A 16,234-nucleotide genomic window follows, 5' to 3' on the forward strand; every position below is an offset into this window, starting at 1 on the left:
ATATATATAAGTAAAAGCCATTTATTTTGACAATTGGCAAAAAGAAGAACTTATATATATATATATATATATATTTATATATTATTCTTTTTAAAATCTGGCATAAATCAACATACAATGTACTTTGAATTTGTTTAAACAGTAATACTTTTGAAAACTGTTTCTTGTGTTCAATCTCTTTCTTTATACAAATTGAGAAATTTGTAATATTTCTTAGTCAAATCTCCTGTTATATACCAGACCTATTTTATTCACTATTGGGAAAATTAGTTTTACTTGAGAATACCATATCATCCATAATGATTGGTCAGAAGACTGATAAATTATTACCTGCTAGCTTTGCTACAGATAAATTTCAGAAGGTTCACAAAGTACCTGTATTATAAGTCAGTCTTGTTAGAGATCAATATTATCCTTAACTTTTAGCCAGAAGACTGGAGAATTCTTGCCTATGAGTTTTACTACAGTAACTATGTTATTTTAATTAGAAGAACAGCTTTAAACCTAGAAAGCTACATCTTTTTTACCTGCCATCTTTGCTGCAGACTTATTATGTTCTCCATAGCATTTATCCTGATTTTAAATTGAGTCTGAGAATTTAAAAGTTTGTCTCTTTCTTTCTGAAGCTTTTCTATTTGGCTTTCAAGCTGCTTCTTCCATTCTTTTGTTGATTCATCTTCTAAGTCACGAACCTGTGGAGTCACTTGGGTACCAACATAAACATGAAGTTTGTCCAGGTCTGACTGTTTCAACACAAGTTCATCATGGAGGATTCTGAAAGTAATCAATTAGACTCAGTTGATATAATTAAAATTCACAAATATTATTAATTATTAATGATTATTAATTCTAATTCCATCAATTTCTAAAAGTTACTTCACAGGTATAGTTACTCTGTTCTTGGAGCCTTTGGAAAAATAGAAAAGTGTATTAAATACTTGATCTTCAAAGAAAACTGTATCATAATATTCTAGATAAAAAGATTTCCTTAGGAAGTTAACATTTTCCTTCCCTGAAAATATTCATGATAGATAACTCTGCACACAGAATAGCTTGATTCCTCGTGCATTTGCCTATGAGACTGCATGACACTAGCTAACTTCCACTTTTATAAAATGCATGTGTTTAATGTGAAGTGTACAAGCACATGATGACAGCCCTCCACCAGTAGGAGGGGGTCATAACCTCCTTATGTAGTAGCTCTCCCTAAGCACTTGTACTCAAAATAACTTCATTCTTACATGAGGTAAGAAGAAAGTGCACCAGAAGTGGAAAGGATAGTTGAGAAGGTGTAAAGAGGTAAGTATCTATTGGAAATACATTTTCAAGTAAGAAAAGTGTTATCTTCTGAGGTGATACCTCACCTCCACAAATAAAATAACTAGAATTGTACAATGAAATGGTGGAGGAGCTTGTACAAACACTAAACCTAGATGAGTTCCCTTCAGAAGGTGATCAAAGGGAAAGTCCATGGAGCACGACAACCAATGGCAGGGAATACACAGCGGCACACCTATGGAAGACCATATATGGTCTAAGTAAAGAGAGGAAATGCAAAAGAGACCTAAGTGTTACAAGGACGGGAAAATGTTTGCAGTGACCAACTGAGCACCTACACACAATTGGTTAGTGAGCCAAGAAGCATTGTGTGGTTACAGCATGATCAGATCGTATGGTGCATGTCTGTTCTTAACTCAATTGGACAGACAGATGGGGTGATAAACCTGTCCTGCTGCAGGTGGAGAGCACACTAGCTGTTTGAGGGGTGACCCACACTACACAGAAAGTGCCACCACTGCCCTATTTCCATTCATACTGTGCTGTGAGCAATCAGTGAGGAACTCTCTAAGGCCCACCATCCTAGTGGCCAGAAGCTGTTAATTGTCAAGGGTCTCCCATAATCCACTTGAAAAAGGGGGGAAAAATTTGCATTGGGGAAACATAGAGAAGTGCCAGGATCCCCAGTGGATGCCTGCCAGAAAGGTCTTTTACTAGGGATAGTGCAATGGGTGACCATGAAACCTTGTATTTAAAAGCCAGTAAGACGGAACCAAAGAAGTGGGCAGTCACTTTCCTGATGCCAGCTTTTAGCACAATAATTCATGGAAAGTACAGTTTGAATTAGACAACTGAGTAATTTTAATACTATGAGAATACCTCTAGGGATCTTGCAAGACACCCCATCTCAAATGTGAGAACTGGTAGAGTCAGGGCAGGTGGGTTTAGAGCTTTCCATCATCCCTGGCTCAATGCAAGTTTTGTGAAATAATCATACCCTGGTTGGCAACAGCAGCCACTTAGTGGTATCCTATAAGAGGGAATAGAGTGAGACAAAAGTACCAGTGTGTACAGTGACAGGAGGAAGTCCAAGTCCACATGCCAACTTGAATTTAAGGTCACAGTTAGTCAAAGTACTAAACCATTGTAAAGTATTATCAGAAGATTATAAAATTTGCTGTGCATCCTACAGAGAGAAACCAACAGACCATATGGAATGATATACATAAAAATACATTGAAAACATTATATGCCTCATCAGTGTTCTGTTTTACATATGTGTGTGTATATATATAGGGTGGCTCAAAAGTAATAGGACTTTAGAACACATCTAGAAGAAATCTATTTCCTGACAACAATTTCTATCCAGATAACGGACTGTAAATACAAATATAAATGAGAATGAAATAGGTTAGTTCAAAAATATTTATTTAATTGTGTGAATTTCTGCTTTCAATATTGATATACTGAATGGAAAACAAAAATATAAATGATGACTGGAATATAGTGTGTACAGATAACTACAGTACACTGATATCATATTCACATGTATTGAGCTATTGATAAACTTTTCGAAAGTATAGTAAATGATAACCAAGTGTTAGTGCTTTGGGTGATAAATCAGAGTCCTATTACTTTTGAATCACAATGTCACTCCGGGAGTTAAGGATGACATTTCAAAAACTACTTCTGAAAATTTAAACTTTTTCTATATCATGTTAAAAAAGCGATGTAACAGCCAATTTAGTGAACATTTATTGAGAAAATTAAAAAAGACCCAAACATTATTTGAAACTATCATCATTTTAATTGCAAATTACACTTTCTAATAAAAAAATTATGATAATTCTTGTATATACAAATTCAGAATTTTCAACAGATTTTTGAAACACACCTTGACTTCAAAATAAATTGAGGATTTAACCCCTTTGATAGGAGTTTGGTATAATTAAAAACACGTTCAACAATAAAAATATGTCATATTCACAAGGATAATGTTTCTGGTCCCTCTTTTAAAAGCACATAATTAAATGAATATCTTCACAAAGACAAAATAACTTAGCCATAAAGTACACACATATGAATATATGATACTTGTCTCATTTGAGTATATATATTCTAATCACCTATTTTCAAGGAAATTTTTTTCAATTACAGATAATGTAAAAATAATCATTGGATATGGTTATTCCTCAATTATTTCATATGTGTGTTTATATAATATTTTACCTTATTTGTTTCTTAAAGTTCTCAACTTCATCTTCTAATTGACATTTGCCATCATTTTTCTGTTCTCTTTCATTCCTTTCTTCTATTTTATTAAAACCTGTTTCAGTAGTGTCATTTTCTATGTTGATTCCTAAACATGGTTTCTTCTGTAAAATGTCAATTCTTTTGGGATTACACAAACTTCTGAAAAACAGAATGAAAAATGTTTTGCACCTGTGATACTAACATTCTGTTTTAACTTGCACCTATTTCAAGAATTTAACATAAAAAAATTCAGTCCTAGATCTTATATGATAAAAATTAACATTTACATTATTACAAATAATAAAAAGAAACATATTCTCCTCTTGTCACTGGACTTTGAATAGGGATGCAACACTTTTTAAGAGTGCCTTTGCCAATAAATTACATTCTATATCTTTTAAAAGAGACAAACACAAGGCTAAGAAAAGTGCTGTTCATTTGAGATATTATGCATAATATTATTATATGCTCCCTTACAGTTCATGCTATATTTTGGGGTCAGCGACCACTATGTAAGTGTTAGAATACTGTGAGCATTTAAAAACATTGTAATTTTTTAGTCATTTTAATGGATTTGCATCCTTGGCTGTAAAAAAAAAAAGTGTATTAGTTTCTGTAATGAAAGTTTCAATTAATCTAATGTTATTTGTAGCAGATTTATTAATCATGGAAGTTGCAGAAACTGATAATTCTAAGAACAAAGTTTTGAGTACATCGAGGTAAAACATTCTGGTAAATATAGGTCTAGTACATGACAAAATCTAGATAGGAAATACCAAGTTAATAAATAAGGTCATGTCCACTGCAAATTCAACTTACCTGTTGCGTTCGAACCAAACTGGAGTTAACAGAGTATCTCTTTGATTAAATTTATCATCATTCATACCTGCGAAATAAATACAAAAAAGTTTATACTGCATAAACCCATATGTTGTCACTTCTTTTTAACATACAGTTTACTCAAAAGTTATAATTTTCCCATACTGAAAATATATTTAGGATAGGTGCTTACCTCCTTTCACATAAACAGCTATTCTCATTCAGTGCTGCCCATTATATGCAAAACATTTTTTTCACATGCCACAAGCCTTGAGCTCCCATGTACCTTAGAATCAACTGGTTCAAATGTGTCTCGCATGTAAATCATCATGCGACAACCCTCCACCAATAAGAATGTGATACAATCTCCTGACGTATGTAATTCCCTCTACCAAACTATCACTTCAAGTTAAATTGCTATTCTCATTCACCCACTGATGTTTTGGGAAGGAAAGATCAATCTGGATAAAGGAGAATATATGTGGAATGATATAGAATACATGAAATGTCAATGGCAAATATATCTAACCAACGACATCTACAGGCTAACAGGAGAAGAAAATAAGTTTTATGAGATAAGTGAAAAATCGAGTACAAGGGTAGAGGTTCAACTGGAGGCAAAGTGAGGCAGTGAAAAGCCACATTAACATACCAATCCGGAAAGACTGCAAACCAAGGTAGACAACTAATCTGGAAGAATCACAACAAAGACATGGCAAGGACTGAACCAGTGTGTTGATAACTGGAAAATTATTTTGGAGGTAGTAGTTATCAATTTTGAGAAAATCATACTGGTCAAGTAGCCTTTAGGCCTTCTCTTGTATGTCACTTATGATATTTGCAAGAGCAAGTCTGGTTAGGCCAATTTCCAGACCGTTGGCATCTCTCTCTCTCTCATCTCTTGCCAGGTTAAGTGTGTCAATTCTGTCCTTTGGAATTATTTAGTCATCTTTCAGTAGTTTCATCATTATCTTGGCAATCAGTTGCCACATAAACATGCAGAGGATAAAACCAGTGGTTTTGATATCTGCATCAACCTTAGAAATTTGTTAGAGATGGGATTCAGTGACTCAATAGACCCAATCTCAACCGGTAATATCTCCTTTTTATATGCAAGTTTCTGTGCAATTCTTTTATAGCAAGCATTATTTTTGTTTTTTCAACAATAGGAACCCATTTGATGTAAGTCTTCATGAACTCTTATGGTTGCTTCTAACAAATCAGTGCTGAAATAAAGGAACATCATCTTGTTTCTCTATGATTTAAGAACTGCAACATCTCCAAGTTTATGCCCAACAGTTGCAGTTTAAAACTATCTTTTCTACAAAGACCATTCTTGAAGAAGTATTCATCAATGACTTCACCTTCAGCAATGTCACCAAATTCAGCTAAACCCTTTCACAGCACATTGTAGACTACAAGAGTTGTACAAAATTCTATATCAATATGGCCAGACATGAAGTATGCTAATGCAATTGCCTCTTACAGACAATACTTGGTAACTTTTTCTGAAGAAAGCTCTGAAAAAAATGCAGTCACCCATCCAGTGTTGTCTAACAAAAAAAAATGAACCTAAATACTAAACATTTTTTATTGGGTGGTTATATTTTCACCAAAGTGTAGTACACAAATTTCTCACCCCAAGTAATTTCTTCTATTACTTTTCTTTCAAAATATGGACACAAGTCATGTGAGAGCTTGACAACTTCAAATTTTTTGCTACTTTACAACTTGGAAACATCCCCTGGAACAGCTCACTTATGTCATCACAGAAGAAGAACAAGAAATTATCATCCTCAACTTTTACAGAAAGCAATGCCTTTGCTCTCAGAACCTACTGTTGCACAGGGAGATATTTATTCATCATGATGTTCCTTCCTTGAACATGAAGTGATAGATGAGCTGGTCATCTATTTTGTATCTGTGCAGGAGTTTCCAAGTGTTTTAATGAGGTAGGCTTTCATGTTAAACTGTTGCTTTTCATAGAATGCACAGACTAATGACTTCCTTCACAGGGAATATTTGTACTAAGTTTCTCCTTCCTCATTTTGCCCAAATTAAAGGTCAGCAATGTATTTATGTTTGGCTATTTTTATATGCTGATTAATGGCTGAAAATCCAATATATTTTTATTGATATAGACTTGTAATACAGTGGCATTCACACTGGGGGTTTCTTTGTTAGCCACTATTTGAGCATGTCACCATTAATATCTTCTTGATCTAATCACATGAAATAGAAGCTTGTTTTATTATCTCATAGCTAATACTGAAAAGAAGAGGTTTACCCAGTGCTACAGATGCCTTCTCATACAAAATTTTATTCCAATGATTATCTTTAAAGCATTGCATTCCTCTTTCATTATACTGTCTTCACACTTAAATGTTCAAATAATTGACAGTAATAACAAGGCACATGCCACAATTTTAAAACTTATATAAAGGTAAAACTAAAAGAGCATGCTTCCCCAGGTTGCTTCATTTACAAAATTTCCTTGACACTAAAATTAACAACACGTTGTATACTTACTAAGATATATTTAAGGATCTACGACATCATAGTTGGTGTTTATAGGCCTATGAATCTTTGGCTTTTCCAATACTCCAGTGTTTTGTATTTCTCAACCTGAAATAAAATCTCCTGGAAACTTGAAAGTGGTGGTTTAAGTATTTGCCACATATTTCATGTATTATTCAGTAGCTGACTTTTAATAAAATTATAGCATTATTACTTTTTTTTTACTTTGAACAACTGCAGCAAACTGATGGAGATTGATGAAAAATGTTCGCAAGCTTTAAAAAAGGCTATTAAAAAAGGAGTTATCACTGAATTAAAGCTTTTATAGACCAACTTTTTTGGGGAAAAAAATGCATTTACAGGTTTCATTTTTAAAGGTTTGCTGGAACTCATTGACAGGTCTGTTTTTAACTTTAAGTATACAGCTCAAGCAGTTGCATAAAACTTAAATTTAAAAAAATTAAATGTAGTTACGTATGCTAGAATTGTATGCACCTTATTGTTGTAATCTGTTTTATCTAAAATAAGAATAGCGTTACCTTTACCCACTCCAGTGATAATTGTTTCATTACATAAGTGACATTAGCAGTAGCATTACCACTAGCGCTACCCAGTACTAGTTGTACTATTAGTAGTACTAGTAGTAAAAGTAGCACTAACGTTTTGATGTATGATTTAATTTTGTTTCCTTTATCGTAAAGTTTATGTTCGACTTCCAGTATGTTAAGTTTTTTTTTTGTTGTTGTTGTTTTTTGCATCAGTATAAGTACTTTTTTTACATGATAAGGTACAGTTTACCATTTGCAAATTTCAGATATACGCTTTACTTACTTTTATTAATAAAATTATTGACTTAGTTACAATCAAATTAGCTTCTTTAAACTAGTTAAAGTATCAACCACCTTGCGGTTTTTAAATTGCTATTCATAATAATAATTACGTAATAACCTTTTTTATCTCAACAACAGTGCCTTACAAAGGTATTCACCCCTGCCAATAATATCACATTTTGATGAAATACAAATATTGTAAACAATTTTTAGTGGACTTATTTTTTATACAAAATTATAATGATCAAACTTAACACTGCTATTTGTGAAGGAGGTTGAATGTCAGTAAAACCTGCAAAGAAAATATATATATTGAAATTTTCTGATTGCATAGATATTCAGCTCCCTATGTCAGTACTTGGTGGAAGCACCTTTGGCAGCAATTACTGATGTGAGTCTTTTTTGGATAGGTCTCTACCAGCTTTGCACAATGGGATGGTGTAATTTTTGCCCATTCTTCCTGGAAAAAAATGCTCCAATTTTAACAAGTTCGTTGGGGATCGTTGATGGGCTGCAATCTGCAAGTCTCTTCATAAATTTTCCATTGGATTCAAGTCAGGGCTTTGACTGGACCACTCCAGGACATTCACTTTCTTCTTTTGAAACCACTCCAGTGTGACTTTGGCCTTGTGCTCCGTGTCATTGTTCTGCTGAAATGTGAATTTTCGACCCAGTTTTAAATTCTTGACTGACTCAAGTAGGTTTTCCTCTATGATTCGCCAGTACTTTGCACCACCCATCTTCCCCTCAATCCTGACAAGCTTCCCAGTCCCTGCTAATGAGAAACATCCTCATAACATGATGCTGTCACCACTATGCTTGATAATTGAGATGGTGTTAACTGGATATATATGCTGTGCTAGGGTTGCGCTAGACGTAATGCTTTGAATTTAGACCAAAATGTTTAATTTTTGTCTTGTCTGACCATAAAACCTTCTGCCACATATCTGGAGTATCATTTATATGCTTTGTCGCAAAATACATACGAGATTTAAGATGATTCTTTATCAGTAATGGCTTCTTTCTTGCCACTCGCCCATACAGGCCAGCTTTGTGTAGGGACCGGGATATTCTTAATGTATAAAAACTGACTCCCATCTCAGACATGGAACTTTGCAAATCTTCCAAAGTCACTGTTGGCTTCACAGTGGCATCCTTAACCACTTTCCTGCTTGCCCAGCTGCTTAGTTTGGAAAGGTGTCCTGTGTAGTGATTGGGTGGTATGAAGCACATCCACTTCTTAATGATGAACTTCACCGTACTCAAATGGATAATCAGCGACTTTGAAATTTTCTTGTAACTTTCTCCTGATCTGTGCTTCTCTACCACTTCATCCCTGACTTGTTTGGAAAGCTCCTTGGTCTTCATGTATGGTTTGTCGTATCACTATGTTAGTTGTGGCTTGAACAGATGCATTTACTCTGAAGTCAACTTACATCACTTTGATTAATCACAAACAGAGACCATTAACTAATTTTTTGACTTTTCAAACTAATCTTTTGCACCTGAACTGTTTTAGGGTTGACGTAGCAAAGAGAATGAATACTTATGCAATTAAGAATATTCTAATTTTCTTTGAAAATTAACTTACTTACATAATATCAGCGTTATTTTAGCTTTGTCGGTTTGGAGTAGATTGTGTAGATTCTAAGTATAAAGTCCCATTTGAAAGTTTCATGATTGCAAGCTCAGACGGCAACAAAACGTGGAAACTTTGCAGGGGAGTAAATACTTTTGCTAGGCACTGTATACGGTGTACGGTATACAAAACATGGAATAACTTAACAATATACACCATCTTCCTTGCAGTGCCGCAGTTTCTTGGAAGTATTAGGTTTAATTGTATAATTACTACGAAAGGTTTGATTGTTTGTTTGTTCTTAAGTGTAAAGTTCCACAATGAGCTATCTGTGCTCTGCCCACTTTGGGTATCGAAACTCGAAGTTTAGCGTTATAAACCAACAGACTTACTGTTGAGCACTGAGGGGTCAGTTTGGAAGAACATCGGCATTATTTAATATGTGGAGATACTTTAATAACATAAAAATAAATTTTTTTAATAATTACCATTATGTATTACTTATTAATAAGGTTTATTTGTTTTGTTTTTTCAATGCATGTTTATTTACCTTCGCTTTTTCTTTCGTTCTTGTGTATCATTAGGCGTCAGAGAAACGTCAAGGACGACGAAATGTACACCCGTGTAAGGTAATCTTGAAAACAATTTTTTGAAAGACCTCTGGAATATTGACCTGTGTTTTGAGTATATAGTATGTTCTGTACTTGCTGTAGAATTTGAATGTTGTAGGCGGATTCTGTAAACACTTCTAAGGTCATCAAACACAGATTACACATAGATATAGATATGGAACGAATAGATTAAGTACTAGCTTTAACGCTATAGATATTTCATCGTGATCCTAACGGGTTGATTCCCACGTGATGTTTTACCGTTTACATTGGTGGATCTGGTTGGAAGAACTTAACGGTCTGAGTAATATAACGGGCAGTAACGGCCTACACGAAGAGTTCGTTAATTGTGACGTCGGAAGTAAGAAAGAAATTACAGTTTTTAAAGTTTAACAAAATAAATTACGCCACTTGTCTCTCGAATACTTCAGCGTTTTTCTGGACATCCTATAGAAGGTTAGTTAGATCGAATTTGCATATTTTATCTAAAATTAGCTATGGGTCTACCAGGTTGTGCTAGCTTAATAATGTTGGCGTCTTGGTAGTGATACTGATGAGTGATAGCGATAGTACTAGACAGAAACCACGAGTGTTGTATTTTATTGTGCGAGTACGTAAGTTTCCAATGTAATGATTGTCGCAGGAAGGGGGTGCAATACCAAGATAATTTGTAGTGTTGATTTTACATTGGATGTTTCTTTTTTCTGTAGTTGTGCACACACTCCAGGATACTCTTACAATTGCATAGTCAAAGTGTCGTAATTCTCAAGGAATCTGTAGAGTCATAGAATGTAATAATACTGTATGTGTACGTGAGTCTAAGAGGATGGTTACATATCCTGTGCAACTTTTCCTATTATGGTATAGATTTAAGGTATTTGTATAATATATATATTATACTATACGCGATATGAGCAGATAGGAGATTAATTCAAGTGAGCATCTTTCCTGGAATCTTCCAGCTAAAGCCAATCAGTTTCTCAGTGCAAATTTCTCAGCGGAAATTTAAGTAAACAGGATGTTAAATTTGTTTCTGAGGCTGAAGTGACCATTTAGTGGCTACGCGTGAACGGGTTTTGAAATAATTTTGAATGAAGTCGTTGTAAATAAATATCAGACCCAAAATGCTGATTGTTTTTAAGGTTTAACAAATAAAGTGCACGGGTCTTCTTCATCAAATTCGGTCCATATTTTGGACCAGGGAGTGTCAGATATATAGTATATTTTTTTATAATAGAAAAGTTATATGTATGTGCGTGATTATGGAATAAACGTATAACTGTTACCGAATTAATATCGGTTTTTACCTTTATTATGAGGAAACCAGCGGTTATGAAAATAATGATGTGGTCTTCGATATTTCAAATCTTGAAGACCTTAAGAACGTATTATCAGTATATTCCATATATTAATAGATATTATATAAAAATTTAGTTGCCTGGGTATATACGGATTAAAAAAGTAAGCGACATATAAAGACTCATCTTGTCCATCAATGTTTTAACACAAAAGGTTTACTCTAAAAAGTTTTCGGTTACTAAGTCTTCTGATAAAAAAAGCAGGACTTGTTATTTTTCGAGCCTTTGGCACAGTGCAATATATTGCATGATAAAAGTACTATTCGTTTTTCAGGAGAGTAATTGACCTCAATAACTCTCGAAAATGGGTTGTTATTGTGCTGTTGAAGGCATAATAAGTAACCTAGTTTATATATTGTTTATGATGTTTTTTGTTATTTTTCATCCACATTTATTTTGTAGATGCATCCTCATTTTAAAGATTATAATATTTTGAGTGAATGTGAATACGTCGTCACGCTTACCTACTTTTAGGAAAACTCTACTGCATGAGAAAATTTAAATTTGATTGAATAAAATTATACACCTAAATTTATTGATTTTTCATGCGTAGGGCATTTTCGAGCTTGTTGGCATGAAGAGTTTCAACGCTTTAAAAATCATTGAAAATTAAAATTAATAATTAAAGAAAAAAACGTACGGTAAAGCATTATATAAGAAATGAAAGGAATAGTTCAAGAGGCTTTTGCTTACTTAAGCACTGTTAAACACACTTACTTAAACACATGTTAAAAAACTCTCCTTAATTTTCTGCAACAGATTTTCTTGTTTTCATCGTATTTAAGTTAATTTAATGATGACATTACACATCTAAAGTCTACTTGTTGCAACATGCCAGAGCCAGAAATGGTTGAACCCACTGGTGTGGACAGTAGACTGTGAAAGAAGTTTGCCTTGAAAAGAAAAAAATGCCCCCCAGTAGCACAGCGGTATGTCTGCGGACTTACAACGCTAGAAACCGGGTTTCAATACCCGTGGTGGGCAGAGCACAGATAGCCCATTGTGTGGCTTTGTGCATAAATTCAAACAAACAAACAAATTTAAGTTAAAGTAATATTGTCTACATGTTGGCAGACACTACTGAAGTATGAATTTGTTTGTTTTTTTATCTCAGAAGAGCTATCTGCTCATAGCCGTTACTAATTTTGAATTGATAGACTAGAGAGAAGGCAACTAGTCAATAGTATCCTCCGCCAATTCTTGGGTTACTCGTGTCTAACCGAACAATGGGATTTGACCATCACTTTTTAGCGCACCCTTGGCCACATATTCGTGGAGTACATTTTTTGCGGCAAATGTACATGAACTAAGAACCCTGAGAGTCACACTATTGATACCTTATTTCAGCCGCTTAGATCTCATAAGTCATGTGTCCCCAGTCATTTGCTCTTTATTTCTAAGTCTCTCTAAACTGAGTAAAATATAATAAACACATTTGCGCATGTTTTATACGTATTATCATAAGATCACTCAAATGAATAAACACAAAAGTACAAATCAACAGTACTTCAAAAATTGCAGCTTAATAGTTCAATATCATTTTATTATTCTGAATTAATGTTGTTTTAATTCATTGCAGATGCAATCATTACAACTACGTCAACCTACATCAGTAATGAAACATTTTTGGCCTATTTAAATTACTTGTTATATTTTGTAAAGTGTTGCCCCTGTCCTGGACCATTTCTCAACAATGTGACATTAATCTGTAGAAGTTTAGTTATTATTATAGTTAGATTATTACTGATAAGGTCTGTTTTCTTATACTCTTTCCGAGCGCTTTATTTTTTAATAAATTTCTCCCAGTTTGTCGGTCATGGGATGTTACATTAACTAAAGTTGCCTCGTTTAGGATCCTAGTTATATGTTATGACGTCTAGATTCTAGGTCTTCTATATCATTATCATCAGACTTTAATAACAGATTACATTTCCAATACTTATCGGACGGCATATTAACCTACACCAAAGACTTATTACTCTAAAATAAGAAACAGTTACTCATACTCATTATATATAAAAAACACACATAGTTTGCAAAACTTATTATTTCTGCCAAAAGAAGCGCTAAGTGTCAGGTTTTTGTGTATGAGCCGGATTCTTTACAGTAGGTGGCTGTGACTTGTTGCCGATAAATTTCAACAATAAACAAACAGCACACATTTCACATGCTTTAAAATAAAATATTAAAACAAGTCAAACGTACATACAAATGTTCGTTACATTGTTGGTTATTAGTTATATCCAGAGCTTTAAATAATTGTCTCTTTTTCGTCAAAGTCCACACAGTCTGGTTCAGTTACTTTATATCATAATTTGACAAGATGGATTATTTTTCGTGTTCTGTTATTACAATACAATCTATGATACTTTCACTTTAGAAATCGCCACTATACGCTCTTTATGGCTAAACTCACAATCACGCAGTCTAGCTCTAGCTATCTATCTAACTATGTCTATGTATATAACTTTGTTTAATTAACTACATATATATAACTAACTCGAACTACATTTTGCATGTGTATTTATAAACTGATAGAGGCTTAGAACTACGAGGTACTATGATAAAATAATACTAAATCAAAACAACGAGAAAAACTTAGAAGGTTCTATTAACATGACGCAATAATACAACAAGCGCCAATTCACAACAATTGAACTACACAATGTATGATTGGTACACAGTAACTAAACAAACTTGCGATAAACTATCGCTTCTAAAAATAACTACAATTAACATTTGTGCAAAACTTAAACCATCTAAATAATAACACTCACATTAAACTTAAAGTCGTGTATATCTAACATAAAGATTTACTTAAACTAATTTTATCACACTATAACACATTTTTGATTAACAATATGATCGGTCAACAGATTCGAATCGCCAACAGCAAAAATGTTAATCAGTTTTATTTTATTATTTTTTTTGGTAAGAGGACGGACTTTCAATTGCAAGAAACGACAAACACAAAGAACTAAAACCTAATTTTACTAAAGAGAGTTAACCCAATTAATGAATTTAAGTGGACTAAAGCACTCTGAGAAACTTCTAATATCACTGGCGAAAAGTAGGACGTGTAACTGGCCAATGAAGTAAAAAGAAAATATGTCAAGGTATTCGTTTGACAGCATAAGATATCTCGAGTAGGAACTGTAGCGTCTTTTTTGACAGCTAAGCAAGATGTAACTATATCACCAAGTATTCTTGTAACATATCTGCAATGTTTGTTTAATGATTTTCATTATCTTCTTCAGTGTTTCTTTTTGCCGTATATATATTTTTTCCATAATTTCTTCTTAATCTTCAAACTGGGTAAAGTTTATTCACAATTTCGTAAAGGGATTGTGGTATAATAAATAATGTTAATGAGTTTATTTCTTTATGATAATGAGAGATGCAGGTCTTAAACATAAGACTATTTCTTTTTTTTTTTCAAATAGATTTAATAGGAAGTTTTTATCGACTATATGTATTTGACGAATTCTGAAAATCAAAAGGAGAAGTATTTGCTGACAAATGGATAAACGGACAGTGTGACAGTTTAATTTCACTCATTCCCCAAAACAATTTCTCTGTGTAAACATTTCAAATGAAGAAAATCGTACTATTTTATATTCGTTTATACAACAGAAAACCTTAGAAAAGTAAAATTATATCTTTTTTAAATGTGAGAAGAAATTCACCTTTAAATTATCGAATGTTCGTAGAATTTGTTCGAAGTTGTCTATAAAAATTATTTTTCATTTCAGTGCTGTGGTCATTCTATGTGGTAGTTTGTTTCGGTTTAAGCTAGTTTCAAACTCATTTATAGGCACACATACAAGGATTAAAAACAAACAAAATACAAAGAAAAAATGTGTAACAGAGAACGATACTACAATGGTGTTCTCTTCACGAGGTTTAGAACTGCCTTGCGATCAGCAACTTTTAAATAATTAAGGAAGTTTACATACAGATGCATATCATAAGTAAGAAAGCATGCCGATACTACAAACTTACGTCAAAGTAACTAACCTGTCAAAGCACCACCCTCAGTTTTCTACGAAATGACTAAGATTTTCTCGTCCCCCAGTGGCACAGCGGTATGTCTGCGGATTTACAATGCTAGAAACCGGGTTTCGATACCCGTGGTGGACAGAGCACAGATAGCCCATTGTGCAGCTTTGTGCTTAACTTCAAACAAACAAGATTTTCTCGAAAGACTCAGAATTACAACACTATAGCGTCGGATTGAATCGAAGCTAAGTCCGCACTCCCCCCCCCCCTTTTTGCGTGTACCTTCTGCTCTTTCTTGAGCTATAACTTTCATTAATGCGCTCATCATTAGTAATCTCGCTTATTAATTAAGTAGAGTTCAAATGGTTAAGTAGTATAACCTATATTATATGTGTTTGTTACACGGTTAACGATAAGCTTTGGGGGGGGGGCAATTATCATGGCTTCACAATTATTGCATACTAGCGTATAGTCCGTGAAGAATGATGAGACAAGTACTACAACCCCCACCCCATAGTATATCATAACCTCACATTTCATAGCTAACTGAAATAAATAAATTTTGCGAAATCAAGCACAACCAACAAAGAGGCATAAAAGTGCATGTCGAAACAGCCAAACGTACCGTGAGCCAATCAAATTTAAGATCATTCATGAAATGAATTCGTGGTGTATTCATAGAATAATTATTGTTAAAAATCAGTTAGATTAACAACTTCTAATATATAGAAAAGCCAGTGTGTTTTGATAACACAAAGTTCCAACAATGGCTATTATGTCATGTTGCTTAGCAACAAAAGTATAACCTAATATTGTTATTAGTCCATGTACTGAACGTATAAAATGAAATATATATAGACAACTAAACTGGAAAAATATTTGTTGATTTCTTAATTTAGAGTCTCCATTGATTAAAGAGGTGTGTGTTTTTTTTTAAACGTTGGTGATATAACAGAAAATAGCTTAATTCAGAAACGATTTAAGTTTAAA

General features: G+C 33.6%; 2 protein-coding genes across 7 annotated transcripts in view; one reads left to right on the top strand and one right to left on the bottom strand.

Moving 5' to 3' along the window:
- LOC106456930 (coiled-coil alpha-helical rod protein 1-like) overlaps positions 1–9,845 on the bottom strand; it is a 35,984-nt gene extending 26,139 nt beyond the window's left edge. The window contains exons 1-5 of one of the 4 annotated variants that reach the window (XM_022382723.1): positions 9,827–9,845; positions 6,880–6,975; positions 4,351–4,417; positions 3,508–3,690; positions 528–774 (exon numbers count right to left, since the gene is read on the bottom strand). In XM_022382723.1, the coding sequence (XP_022238431.1) occupies positions 528–774; positions 3,508–3,690; positions 4,351–4,415 (495 nt within the window). In that variant the 5' untranslated portion in view covers positions 4,416–4,417; positions 6,880–6,975; positions 9,827–9,845. Of the gene's footprint in view, positions 1–527; positions 775–3,507; positions 3,691–4,350; positions 4,418–6,879; positions 6,998–7,406; positions 7,566–9,826 lie in introns of those variants that run through there. The other 3 variants (XM_022382722.1, XM_022382721.1, XM_022382725.1) reach the window with 3 other exon arrangements.
- A 39-nt stretch (positions 9,846–9,884) lies between these two features.
- Positions 9,885–16,234, top strand: part of LOC106456932 (protein FAM102A-like) — a 44,926-nt gene continuing 38,576 nt past the window's right edge. Inside the window, exon 1 of one of the 3 annotated variants that reach the window (XM_022382730.1) lies at positions 9,885–9,905. The gene's annotated coding sequence lies outside the window, so the exon portion shown is untranslated. Of the gene's footprint in view, positions 9,906–9,931; positions 10,344–16,234 lie in introns of those variants that run through there. The other 2 variants (XM_022382732.1, XM_022382726.1) reach the window with 2 other exon arrangements.

The sequence above is a fragment of the Limulus polyphemus genome, unplaced genomic scaffold (genome assembly GCF_000517525.1).
Source record: "Limulus polyphemus unplaced genomic scaffold, Limulus_polyphemus-2.1.2 Scaffold273, whole genome shotgun sequence".
In the NCBI taxonomy this organism is placed as follows: Eukaryota; Metazoa; Arthropoda; class Merostomata; order Xiphosura; family Limulidae; genus Limulus; species Limulus polyphemus.